This window comes from Leptonotus elevatus, chromosome 1 (assembly GCF_054856555.1).
Source record: "Leptonotus elevatus isolate MCC_2025b chromosome 1, RoL_Lele_1.0, whole genome shotgun sequence".
Lineage (NCBI taxonomy): Eukaryota > Metazoa > Chordata > Actinopteri > Syngnathiformes > Syngnathidae > Leptonotus > Leptonotus elevatus.
This window is the reverse complement of record NC_141239.1, coordinates 28,585,616-28,598,618: the sequence shown is the minus strand read 5'-3', so window position 1 is coordinate 28,598,618 and position 13,003 is coordinate 28,585,616. Positions and strand designations below refer to the sequence as shown.

The window sequence follows — 13,003 nt, the reverse complement described above, 5'->3', positions numbered from 1 at the left end:
CTCTCATGTCTCCATACAGGGATCTTAGTGTAAAACGCGCACATTTTCAGCGAAAACAGAACTCAAGTTGTTAGCAAGATGGCAATTTAAGATGGCCGCCCTCTGGCTTCAGCTGCAACGGGCCTATTGAGCCTCACACAACTCAATCCACCTTTTGATAAAACGCCACGTCACAATTACATGAACCATCAATTCGATACCAAAACACAATGTAGCAACACACTAACGTGGCGCATACTGTACATCATCTGGAGTTCAAAATCTATATGACAAAAATGGAAACACATTCAAATAAAATACATCACAATCACCAGAGATGCTGATTATTAAATGAATGAACTTGGCTTGCTCTGACCAACCAGAGGGTAGAAAAATGCTGACGTCATCGACGGCCAGTGTTTTGGCTTTGTGAGGACAAATTAGAAATCTGATTATTAAGGAACGCGTCTCTACTACTAATACAGTTTAGTAACATCAGCAAGCATGACGGATTCTGAATGCCCAGGCGGAATAGATTGACATGGCAACCCAGTGTCTGAAATCTGATAGGACCAAATAATCCAACATGCATGTACACCACTGATCTGAATATAGGACTGGATAGTTGATAGGCCAAGACTTTTGAAGCCACGAGACCGCCATATTGCTCCTCCCAAGAAATGTTTCTAGGCATACGATCCTATACATATACAGTATCAAAATTGGAGAACATTTGAGACAGTACTTAGGCGAAACAGGATGATTTATGATGATGTTTTAATTTGTTCAACACAAACAAGAGGACTTCAGACATTTTAAAACTTGCCTTAAATACATGTATAAATTATATGCTTAATGATGTTTACAGGAGGAAACTTGTATGGTTTTATTAGGCGTCAAAATTTCATTTGAATTATTTCTATTAGTTAAACATTTTTTCCATTTTTGTTAACAAGAATATGAAAACCTAGAAAAAAGTTTTTATTGTATTTTATATAAAATGTTTGATTAATCGTGAGTTAACTATTGAAGTCGTGATTAATTACAATCAAAAAATGTAATCGCCTGACAACCTTTTTTTTTTAATAATCTTTTCTTTTTTTAAATAATATTTTTTTCCCCCAAAAAAGAAAAGATTATTAAAAATGAGGGCATCAGGCGATTAATTTTTTAAATTGTAATTAATCACATGACTTCAATAGTTAACTCACGATTAATCACAAATTTTATATCTGGTCTAAATGTACAATATTTTTTTCCCTAGGTTTTCATACTCTTGTTAACAGTAGTGTTAAAAGTAGAAAAAATGTTAAACTAATAGAAATAGTACAAATGATTTTTTGACGTCTATAGCCGTCAATGGCAATGAATGAGTTAATGAATTAGAGTTGTAATTCAACAAAAGATGCCTCTGCCATATCTAATATTGGGGTAAGGAACTGAGCTATAAAAGAAAAAGTGGGTATTCAAAGCAGCACATACCGGCCACTTGTTCATTTTTATTCATTTATTTATTTTACTTGTTAAAAAATAGTGACCACCCCGCCACAACAGTTTGGGGTACTACAAACTTAATTGAATTCATGCTGCTTTTGATGAAGATCCTCAAAGTATTTTCACTTCCTTTACTGCTGTGGAATAAAAGTGTCTCAAGAAAACTTCAGTGGAAAAAATCTTTGCTCACAACACAAGTGTGCGCTTTTGACCTTGGTCGAGGTTTTCTTCTCGGTGGATGTCCTACTGGTCATCCCCGCATATCCATGATTTAGAGAAGCCTCTCAGCCCTCAGAGTGCTTTTGGCTCAAGCGCAGAGTCCATTTAGACAACTTGCAGAATGCGTCTCAGCGCTCTCGGTGCCTCTTCAGCACAATCAGCGCGCATGCAGCCTCTCTGCGGGTCACAGCAGAAAGGTACACAGGATGGGGAGATGTAAAAAAAATGATTGCATAAAAAAAGGGAACAAATATACAACGGCGTCTAAATATATATATTTTTTAGAGGGCGGGGGCAATATTACGAAGAAAAACCTTGCAAATTTGCCACTTTTTAAAGTGGCAAATTTGTGACTTTATAGAGCGGCAGATTTGCGAGAAAAAAACGTACGAGGAATACACGTAGCGTACTACTCGACTGTTTGTGCCAATACTTTCCGGTCTGGTTTCCAAATAAGGAGATAGAAATTGCTTTAGCATAGATTAACCATATCATGTTAAGCATTCGCTCTTTGAACCGTTGTGTGCGCCCACTGGCCAGCGATCGGAAGATCAAGCATTTAAGTTAATTTGTTAAAATGTATATTTACTTGTACATTTATGTTTCCAAAATTATGATTTACACATTCATACATTATGGTATTTTTTTGTACAAGTATCTAAATTGATGTGTCGAATCTGCTGCTCTCCGTCATTCAATTGCATTTACCTATGGTATGCTAGCATCTGATTGGTTAGTGCTAGTCAGCTGATAGGGGATCAGGAAGTGTTGTCGCTCTGGCTGCGGTGAATGATGAGTAAAGTTTTAATTTAAGAATGAATCAGTCTCCATCCTGCCGTTTCATTTTATAAACGGTGTCCCATTAACCACCAACGAATCATCACTGTCATGTTTGGGTTCTGTTTTTCCTTGTGTGTCTCCCTTGGTCTTGTTGCGTGTAATCCTGCCCTTCCTCGTGTCAACCAATCAGTGCCCTCAGCCACTTGTGTCTTGCCCCAAGTGTGTCTTGTTGTGTCATTAGTGTGTGTGTGTGTGTATTTAGTCTCCTGTCTCCCCTCTGTCTGCGTTGGTTCATTGTCGTTTTCCTCCCGTCATGCTGCCAGTTTTTTGCCTTGTTGTCCTACCCACGTTTTGTTTTACTGCCATTTGGAGTTTTATTTTGTTTTGAATTAATTACATTCATTTTTGTCCATTGCCTCTGCCTCCTTGCCCTGCTTCCCTGCGTTTGGGTCATCCACCAAACTTCACCTTGTGACTCTTTTTAAATTGGCAAATTTGCTACTTTTTAAAGTGGCAGATTTGCTACTTTTTTTAAAAACCTTTTTTTTCTCGCAATATTGCTCCCGTCCTCTAAAAAATATCTATTTATACATGGCCCTAATACACCGTCGTACAAATACACGGTGAGGAAAACATAATGAGCGCAAATGTCATTTATGAGAAGAAAGCAAAAAATTATTTTGCCATCAAATCTTATTTTTGTTTCTGACTTCTTTTTTTTGACAGAAAAAGAGACTCTACTTATTGTTTTGGTAGGTGTGGTGCTTATATTGTGAACTGACACAATATCCTGTAGGTCCGTCAAAATGGTTGGTAGTAGAAGGAAATTGCTTTTGAAAACAGCTGGCAGCGAACCAATCAATGTTACCTTACTATACATTTCTTAACAAGTAACTAGTAACCTCACGCTGCCTTGATTTTGTGGGAACCAGCGGCAACCAAGAGGAGAGGTGAGAGGAAACAAGTGTGTATCGGAAGGAGTGTGTGTTACGTGCACTCACACCTCCTCTCCGACATGTGAGCAAATAAATTCGCTTCAGGGACTGGAGGGACGCGAGTAAGCCTAAAATAAAATATATCCAGCTGATGTTCACTGATATGGATGGGGGGGGGGATAAAAGTAGAAAAGTGGGGCAGAGCATTGAAAGACCCCCACAGCGCCGCCCTTCCTTCCGCCTGCCACCCATTACTATATACAACATTACCACTGGCCCTTGTCACAAAACAACTCAATTACACATAATTTGGTGGCACTTGTATGGAGGTGTGATTGCATTGTGTGTGTTCGTGCGTCGCCGCATTCTCACTGCGCATGTGTGGGCTGTTTGCAAACGACAATACACACTATGTGGCACTCTGGAGAAAAGCAGGCCCGCTCATCTTTCTTATGCATAATTGCTTGTCCCAATTGACCTGATTGCAGGTCATTGGGGCGACCATGTGGAGGACGTGGGCATTAATAACGTGTTGCATCATCATTATGCACGTCAGATGGGGAAATTATGCCGTCAACCTGTCGTCGAATGGGGAAAGCTGCAAAACCAAACCTCTTGTCACCACAAGATCATCACATGTTCTTCATGGTGCAAAAGGCCAAACGCAATTAATTCCACGATGTTCACATTAGAAGGAATTGGAAAAATGTTACCCAAAAAATAATGTTTTTTTAAAATATATAGTGGACCGCCCACAATAGCGCAGGGACCAGGCCGAAGAGTGAAACTCATTAAAAAAAAAAAATAGGCCTATAATAATTACAATGAAAAAAAAATTTAACCTACAAAATAATTGAATAGAGATCTGGACGTTGATGTCATGCGTCCCAAAATGGGCGTTAGCGCAGCCATTTTGGCAGCATAGAAAACGCGTCTGCCACTTTGAGTCAACAAAAAACGTTACACTTTAACAATGATTGACAGCTGTTGTGGACCAGCTGCCACAACGAGAAGAGGCACACACAAAAAAAGGATTGAACATGCTCCACGCTACCAAAAGAGGAACCAATGCATAGCCAACGTTGCACTTTGTGGCTAAATTAGCAGATGCTAACTTACCACACGCAAAATGTGGAGGAAATAATCTGTTTGATTAATTTGTGCTGCTAAGGTTTAATAGATATTGCACAGTTACATTTAATAACTGACCAACACCATAAAGAAGACTTTTTACGGCATAAATGACGGCGGCCGCGGCCCAATTAGCAGCTGCTAAGTTGCTAACGTATCTAAACAACACTGCAAGACTCGCGTGAAACTGCTAACTTCAATAGCATTTGGGGAAATAAATCCAGATTGTACAAACTTGTAAAGCCTTTGTATGATCAGATTTGAAAGCACTCACTGGCAAGAGAGGAGGTAATTCCACATAGCAGCGTCGCCAAGTTGAAAAAAAAAAAAAGCCTTCCTGACACTTCATCGGCAATCCAACATGTCCACCTCGCGCATGCATATCATGTCCTTTTCATCAAATTGACTGTCAATGCTCTCAGGGGGGGGGCGTGTTCAGAGAAATAGTCACGTGACATCCGAATCTCTATCTATCTAAATATTTTTTTTTAAACAAATAACGGCGGATACGTTCACTGTACTCTTGGTAAAAAAACAACAACCTGTGAGTTGAAGTCAACTGAAGAGCTTCATTGAGACAAAAGTGAGAATAGGAGCTAAGGATATGGTGACCAGACTTCCTGGATAACAGGACAGCCTTTTGAGCAACTGGGCGTCCTGTTTTTTTTGGGTTTTTTTTGTATATTTTTTGTCCAGTCAGCAAGCCAATTGTTTGGGCTACGCGTATGTCATATCGATTCATACAATACACCAAGTTAATAAGAATTTGACAGTTAAATTCCTTCTAGTTTACTTTCACATTCGCGAGTAGGCATCCCATGATTTTGCCATACCGAACGAGAACTACTTCCTGCTTCCGTGTCTAAGAATGATGGGAAATTAAGTCCTACTACTGATCTCTCCACGTGGCGAATTTTCCTGGTATATATGGTGGATCTACCTGTAGAGTGTTTTTAGCTATTAGCTACCTAGCGGCTAACATTAGCATGCAACTCCAAGCTCTTTTTGTACTACTTTACATTCACTCCTCAAATCAAAGCTGCATCAGCTGACATGAAGTGAATCAATACAAGTGAAGAAAGAAATGAATAACAAGTGATGACATTGAAAAATAGACGCAGATGAGCAGGGAGAAAAAAAGTATATTGTAATGTTTATCAAGGTTGTCAAACATTCATGAAATATTGATGCACCTCGGTTATGGATTGAGGTAGCGTAACCACATAAAAAAAAGCAGCATGAAAGAAGAATGGGTCAGCCATTTTTTTTTTTTATACTGCAATTGAAAACGAATGAAGAGGAGTGGGAAGAGAAGCAGGGTGAGACAATAAAAGATGTGAATAAAGAGGAGGAAAAAAACGATGACGGGGAACAATATGCAGCTTTGCTGGTTCTGTTTTCGCAGTCATCACCGGATGTTAACACTCTTCGCTTGGGGAAATCAGCGCAGTAATGTTCATTTGCACCTCCGGCGGGAAACAACATGCTTTCCCTCCTCTCTTTTGGGGTGAGTCCTCCTGGGGCCCGGACGGACTGGAGCCTGCCCCCCTTGCCCAGCGCTGGGGTACCAGCTGGTCGAAGCCTGCTGTTATTATGCAGGTGTTATTGGACTCCTAGAGGTGGACAGAACTCCACAGCTGCAGCACAAATGATAGTCGGTTGTTTGGGATTTTTTTTTTTATCTCCATCCATTTTCTACTAAAGGTGGCGGCCCGTGGGGGGGAGTATTTTATCAAGTATTAGGACGCCCCGTTAATTTCTGACTGGACCCCCAACAGACCCTCAAATTGCCTCTGGTTGTAATAGGAGCGCAGTCGTACTGTAGTAATAAAAGCGAGTCACAAGGTCTGCCGTTGCGACTTGATTTTAGTCCTACAGTGACCTCTATTGGTCTGCGTTACACATTACATCGCCTAAAATAAATCTGCCGTTGGAAGAAGTGGAGGAGGAGGAGATCACATCACTCGTGTTGTTGTTATTGGACGTCGGTAGCAGGCCCGCAATCTGCTGCGCGTTTCTGAACCGACAGTTGACAAACTTTGCTTTCGTTTGGACGAGGTGAGTACTCGTGAAGGCTCAACCGAATCTCGCACGACGTCATTCACGGCGAGGTTTTTATTTGGGTCCCCCTCTCCTCCATCTTTGTGCATACGCGCTAATGCTAAAGGCTAAGCAGCATTATGATGATACATGATTGAAACAGGACACGATGTAGTTGTTATTTGGGTGTTTTGTGAATGCTGGAGGAGGTCGCGTGCGGCAAGTAAACAAACGGGCCTGCTAACAAGCAACATGGCAGCTGGCAGAAAAATGCACAGTCACACCCAATCTACAACCATTAAGGCATTGAATATTTATCATCACATCTATTGATTGAACATTTATTACCACATTCATTCAATGTATATACGGGATATCTATCCCTCAATAAACAACAACAGCACAGCACTGCAGCCGCTCGTCTGACGTCATCCGTTTTGTCAGTCAGGTTGTGGTGCGCCATTTCTTGCCATCTTGTGTTTAGGATCGCGCATCGTTGATCTTCCCATTCTTCCGCATCGTCGCCATGCTCCACGCAAGCCCAATGGGCGCTTTGACTTCTCTGCTGCTGGCGGGGGCCGTGGCCGCCCTGCACAGCCCCCCGCAAACAGGTGAGGAGGGTAGCGACATGACGAGCGCGGCAAAACGCACAAACGCCGCAAATCCATTATTCGATGATCGATTTATATAGAAATAGTTTGTAATTTGACACTCTTCCTACAAATGTCATTCGTTTCCCGACGCTTGTCAATAGAGATGTCGAAATGAATCGATTACTTGAGTATAAATATAGATGATCAACTTAATTGACAACTATTTCTACAAATGAATCATTGTTTAGAGCCATTGTTTAACCTAAAACTTGTCCAAATTCAGATTTCAGCCCCTCAACACTAAATGTTCTCTGATTTCTGTAGTCCTTCATGACTCATGAACTCATTATCGTTTGTGTTCCATCAAAATTTGCAAACTTTGGAAAACAATGACTGAGTGAACGCAATCGGTTTCAAAAAGGTTGGTGTGTAAAATATCAACCCCTCTCGCATGATATTGCGTAAATTGTTGTTTACTTGTTTATGTATCATTTTAAAAAATGCCCAAAAAAATAACAAAAAGTGGATAAATGGTAATAGCAGAAAGATGGGTTCGTAAAATATATTAATTCAAAATAAAATTGCATCTGATTATTTGATTAATTGATGGAATAATCGGGGATAACAAATATTCTATAGTGGTAGCACGAGTCAATTTGAAATAATAGCCTGTAAAAAAAAATCGATTAATTGATTAACTGGCAAAAAATGACAGATTAATCAATTTTTGTTTATTTATTTTATTTTAAAAAATTGCAATTATTTTATTTATATATTTATTTTTCATTTACAGTACAGTATATATTATTATTGATAGCTAATCATTAGCAGCAGCCCTCTTATGTTTCGTTTTAAATTACAATATATCAATCTTATCAATTGCTCGAATGCTATTTTTCTCTATTCAGTCATGTAACGAAAATATTTTTGTAAGGGGCTGGAATGAATGAATGGCGTTTCAAGATGGACAAACTTATTCGATAGTGGCAATATGAAAACCTATATAAGACGGCACCAAGAGGAACGAGGAAGGTCTGATGACGTCTGGATGGTCTCGTGCAGTTTTCCTGGACAAGCAGCAGGCCAGCTCGCTGATCTCGCGTGACAAGAGGAGCGTGGACGGCGCCGGGGGGCAGCCGTCCACGCTGGAGCAGGCCTGCATGGAGCGGGTGTGCACCTACGAGGAGGCCCGCAAGCATTTCAAGGACTCGTACCGCACGGTGAGCTGCGCGCGCACGCTCACCCTCGCGTCCGTCACGTCTTCGCTCATCATCTCCGCTTTCTCTTGCAGGACATCTTCTGGTCCGTCTACATCGGTAAGGGATGTTATCAATAGAGTGAATTTGGCAAGGCCACGTGTGACATGTGACCTTTTCTCATGTGCCGAGATGGCGACCAGTGCGCCGAGAAGCCCTGCAAGAACGGCGCCCTGTGCTCCGACAGCGTTGGAGGCTACGACTGCGTGTGCAAGGCGGGCTTCTCAGGGGTCCACTGCGAGACCGGTGAGCCGTGCAGCACGCTTCCCTTCATTCGAAGGGAATGGGGGAACTTGCTTCTAGTTTTCTCGCCAGAGCATCGGATTCTAAGAATGAAACTGGATTGATAGAAAAAGGGATATAGAGACTAAATCACCATGTTGGCAATGTGAAATCTGATTTGAACAAAAATCTATTTAAAAAAAAATCATCTCGACATGAACTCGATTAATCGGAAAAGTCACTAGATAATCGGACCAAATCACCACGGTGGCAATGTAAAATTTGCTTTTGTAAACTAGCACCTCTTTGAACAAAAATCTATTTAAAAAAAAAAATCATCTTGACATGAACTCGATTAATCGGAAATTTATTTAAAAAAAAATAATAATTATATATATATAAATCATTCTGACAAATTAAGTTGATTAATTGGAAAAGTTGCTGGATACAGGCACCAAATGGTTAACGCAGAATCTGCTTTTGTAAACTAGCACCTCTGAACAAAAATCTATTTTAAAAAAATCATCTTGACATGAACTCGATTAATCGGAAAAGTCACTACATACTTGGGCCAAATCACCACGGTGGCAATGTAAAATCTGATTTGTAAACTAGCACCTCTTTGAACAAAAATCTATTTTAAAAAAATCATCTTGACATGAACTCGATTAATCGGAAATTTATTAAAAACAATTTTTTAATATATATATATATATATATATATATAAATCATTCTGACAAATTAAGTTGATTAATTGGAAAAGTTGCTGGATACAGGCACCAAATGGTTAACGCAGAATCTGCTTTTGTAAACTAGCACCTCTGAACAAAAATCTATTTTAAAAAAATCACCTTGACATGAACTCGATTAATCGGAAAAGTCGCTAGATAATCGGACCAAATCACCACGGTGGCAATGCAAAAACTGCTTTTGTAAACTAGCACCTAGGTGGAACCCCCGACCGATTAAGGGAAAAAAAATGGTTCTGACAAATAAAAGCGCTACTTAATGCTGCAACATCTGGTATTTGTCTGCCCTTCAGACCAAACGTTGTGCATCGTGGAGAAGGACAAGGGCTGCTCCCAGTTCTGTAAACCGGGCTACACCTCCTACGAGTGCTTCTGCGCCAGAGGGTGGAAGCTCCATCGAACAGACCGGGATAAGTGCGAGCCTGCTGGTAATGCCAACAGCTCAGCCATGACAATCTGGACATTGAGATAATGACCCATCCTGTGATCACAAACACGCATGCACCTTCTTCTCCTCGTCAGTCCGCTACCCGTGCGGGAAGGTGAACAGTCTGAGCCAGTGGGAGGGCAGACAGGCCACCATCGTCCGCAGTGACTTTCAGGGACTTGCCTGCGCCTCTGCGGAGTGTCCCTGGCAGGTAGCAACACACACACACAAACAATGCTTGGGTGTTTTCTGAACTGACTCGATAGGTAGCTGTGGATTTTGAACAGCTTGGGTTGGATTCTTTATTCTGACCTCCGGTTGAAAATTGGATTTGGGAGGGCTGAAGAGCTGGACGTTGAAGTCAATTTAATGTAACATCATTTGCATGCAGCGATTCATTGACAACTAATTGATTATCAAATGAATCTTGAAGTAAATGATTAATCAATTAATCGACAACTAATTGATTATCAAATTCATCTAGAGGGGCAACAATTAACTCATTCACTGCCATTGACGGCTATAGACGTCAAAAATTCATTTAAACTATTTCTATTAGTTTAATATTTTTTTCCACTTTTGCTAACAAGAGTATGAAAAAAATATTGTAAATTTAGAACAGATATAAAATTTGTGATTAATCGTTAGTTAACTAATGAAGTCATGTGATTAATTACAATAAAAAAATGTAATCGCCTAACGGGCCTAATTAAAAAAATAAATACAAATAAGGGGCGTTTAATCGTAATTAATCGCATGATAATTTTATATCTGTTATAAATGTACAATAAAAAAAAATCATAAAAAATGAAATGAAATGAATTTTTTTAACTAATTGATTATCAAATGAATGAAGAAGTACAACAATTAATTGATTCATTGACAACTAATTGATTGTCAAATGAATCTAGAGGAGCAACGATTAATCAATTGACAACGAATCGATTATCAAATTAATCGACAATGACATTTAATAATTGGTTAATTATTTAGCTATCTTTTTAAATAAAAAAATGTCCAAATGCTCAGAATTTTAGCATCTCAGCAGCAAATATTCTTCCATGAAATCGGACTGATTATCTTTGTTTTGAGCCAAAATAAAACAATGACTTTTACTTGGGAAAACAATGATCAACATTTTTGGCAAATTTCCTCACGTTACAGACCAAACCAGTAACGGAATCGTTATTCATTTATGTGTGGGCACTGTCAATTTGAAATAACATATACTGCTTTTGAAAAAGGGGATGGAAATTTAAACATTAAAAAAAAAATCCCATTCATTGATAAATTGAAAAAGGAATCGACAGATTAATCGATTATTGAAATTGTTAGTTGCAGCCCGAAACTAACTTACAAATTTGATTCATCGACAAAATAATGATGTCAAATAATCGCTAGCTGCCTTGTCATTGATGTCCGTGCGTGTGGATGCGACGTTTGCCTGTATCGATGATGTCATTAGATTGTGTTGTAAATCTGACGGCGTGGCGCGCGTCCGCAGGCCCTCCTGAAGTCTTCCGAGTCGGAAGGTTTCTGCAGCGGCGTGATCCTCAAGGAGAACCTGGTGCTGACGTCGGCGCACTGTGCCGCCAAATACAGCTCCTTCCAAGTGGCTGTGGGTCAGTACGCGCCGCCGCCGCCGTGCATTTGTCGTCACCATCCAAATGTGCTTGCGTGACTCGAGTCCCGCGTCTCCATCCAGGCAAGCGTAAGATGAGCTACGAGGACGGCGAGCAGACGCTTTCCGTGAAAACCATCCACCCGCATCCCCGCTACGCGGTGGGCCGGCCCGACAACGACCTGGCCGTGGTGGAGCTGCGCGAGCGCATGGTCTTCCGGCGGGAGGTGACGGCCGCCTGCCTCCCCGAGAAAGACTTTGCCGACAACGTCCTCACGTCCGGCCAACTCCCCGCCGCCGTGACGGGCTGGAAAGACCCCGAGGCGGCGGCGGCGGCGTCTTTCCAGGGCCAGCTGACCCTCAACCAGTTGAGGTACGAAAGCTTGGCGGCGTGCCTGGAGACGCATCCGGACGTGATGAGCAACAAAATGGGCTGCACGGCGGTCCGCGCCAACGCCGACTGCAGCGTGGGTTCCGGGAGCCCCCTGCTCACGTTGTACCGGGACGTCTTCTTCCTCACCGGCGTGGTCAGCCGCCCGCCGGGGGCCGATTGCGGCAAAGGGTTCGTCTTTCAGAAGGTGTCCCGTCATCTGGCTTGGCTGCACTCGCTCATCAACTCGCACTAATCGAACCGCATCCACGTTTACGTGTTCAAGCTGCTGGGATTTAAATGTACACTTCCGGGTTTGTCCACAAGGTGGCGCCGCAGTAAAGTGAACGTCCACACGATGCACTGACTTGTTTGCATGCAACTTGTAACCGCTTTGAAAATGTCCTCGTTGACGTAGCACAACTGTATGACGTCGTCACCACAACGGAAATAAATAACACTTAATCCACAAATTGTTGAGGTTTCATTTGACAGGATTGTTCTCAAAACTGGATTCTCGTTCAGATACTTCACGTTATTGTTAAATTGTGTCCATTTCTACATATTGGATTTAGTTTTTTAAAAAGTAAGTCAAGCCTTTATCATTCGTTTTTATCATCAAAATGGACTTTCTGTAGAAACAACTTGCAGTATTTTTAATTCCCTGTAAAGTTCCACATATTTTACTTGTAATCAAAATATTTCAAATTTGGCTTTTTTATTTTATTTTATTTTTTTAAATAAATATATGACAAATTAGAGACATGAAGCTCCAGTCCTTCACATGTCAGTTTAATAGGAATTTCCAGTAAATTTCTAGAAATAAAATATTAAAAAATAATAATATTGAAATATTAAACTCCTATTCAAATATTATGACATGTATTTAAATGATTATTATTATTTTTTTACATTTAATGTTAACTGACAGTTATATATTAGAGATGTTCGATACCACTTTTTTCAGACTGATACCAGCATAAATACTCAATTCTTGAGTAGTCACTGACACAAGTTCTGATACCACAAAAAATGTCCCTCCCAAATAAGCAATGGCAGATCATTGCAAAGAAAGATCCATATATCCCAAAACAATATTTTCCACTAAAATTGCATGAAATCCATGTTTTTGAATGAATGAATGAACATTTAATTAAACAATGAAAAACTCTACACACTACTGTGG

At 40.6% G+C, this 13,003-nt stretch overlaps 1 protein-coding gene across 1 annotated transcript; it reads left to right on the top strand.

Annotated features, from left to right (window-relative positions):
* The first annotated feature begins 6,427 nt into the window (after nt 1–6,427).
* Nucleotides 6,428–12,290, top strand: proza (protein Z, vitamin K-dependent plasma glycoprotein a). Its single transcript, XM_086098062.1, has 9 exons — nt 6,428–6,596; nt 7,063–7,189; nt 8,234–8,391; nt 8,463–8,487; nt 8,560–8,673; nt 9,693–9,827; nt 9,922–10,037; nt 11,331–11,448; nt 11,532–12,290. Exons 2-9 carry the CDS (start codon nt 7,105–7,107, stop codon nt 12,071–12,073), a joined length of 1,293 nt encoding a protein of 430 aa, XP_085954188.1. The 5' UTR covers nt 6,428–6,596; nt 7,063–7,104; the 3' UTR covers nt 12,074–12,290.
* Nucleotides 12,291–13,003: the final 713 nt, after the last annotated feature.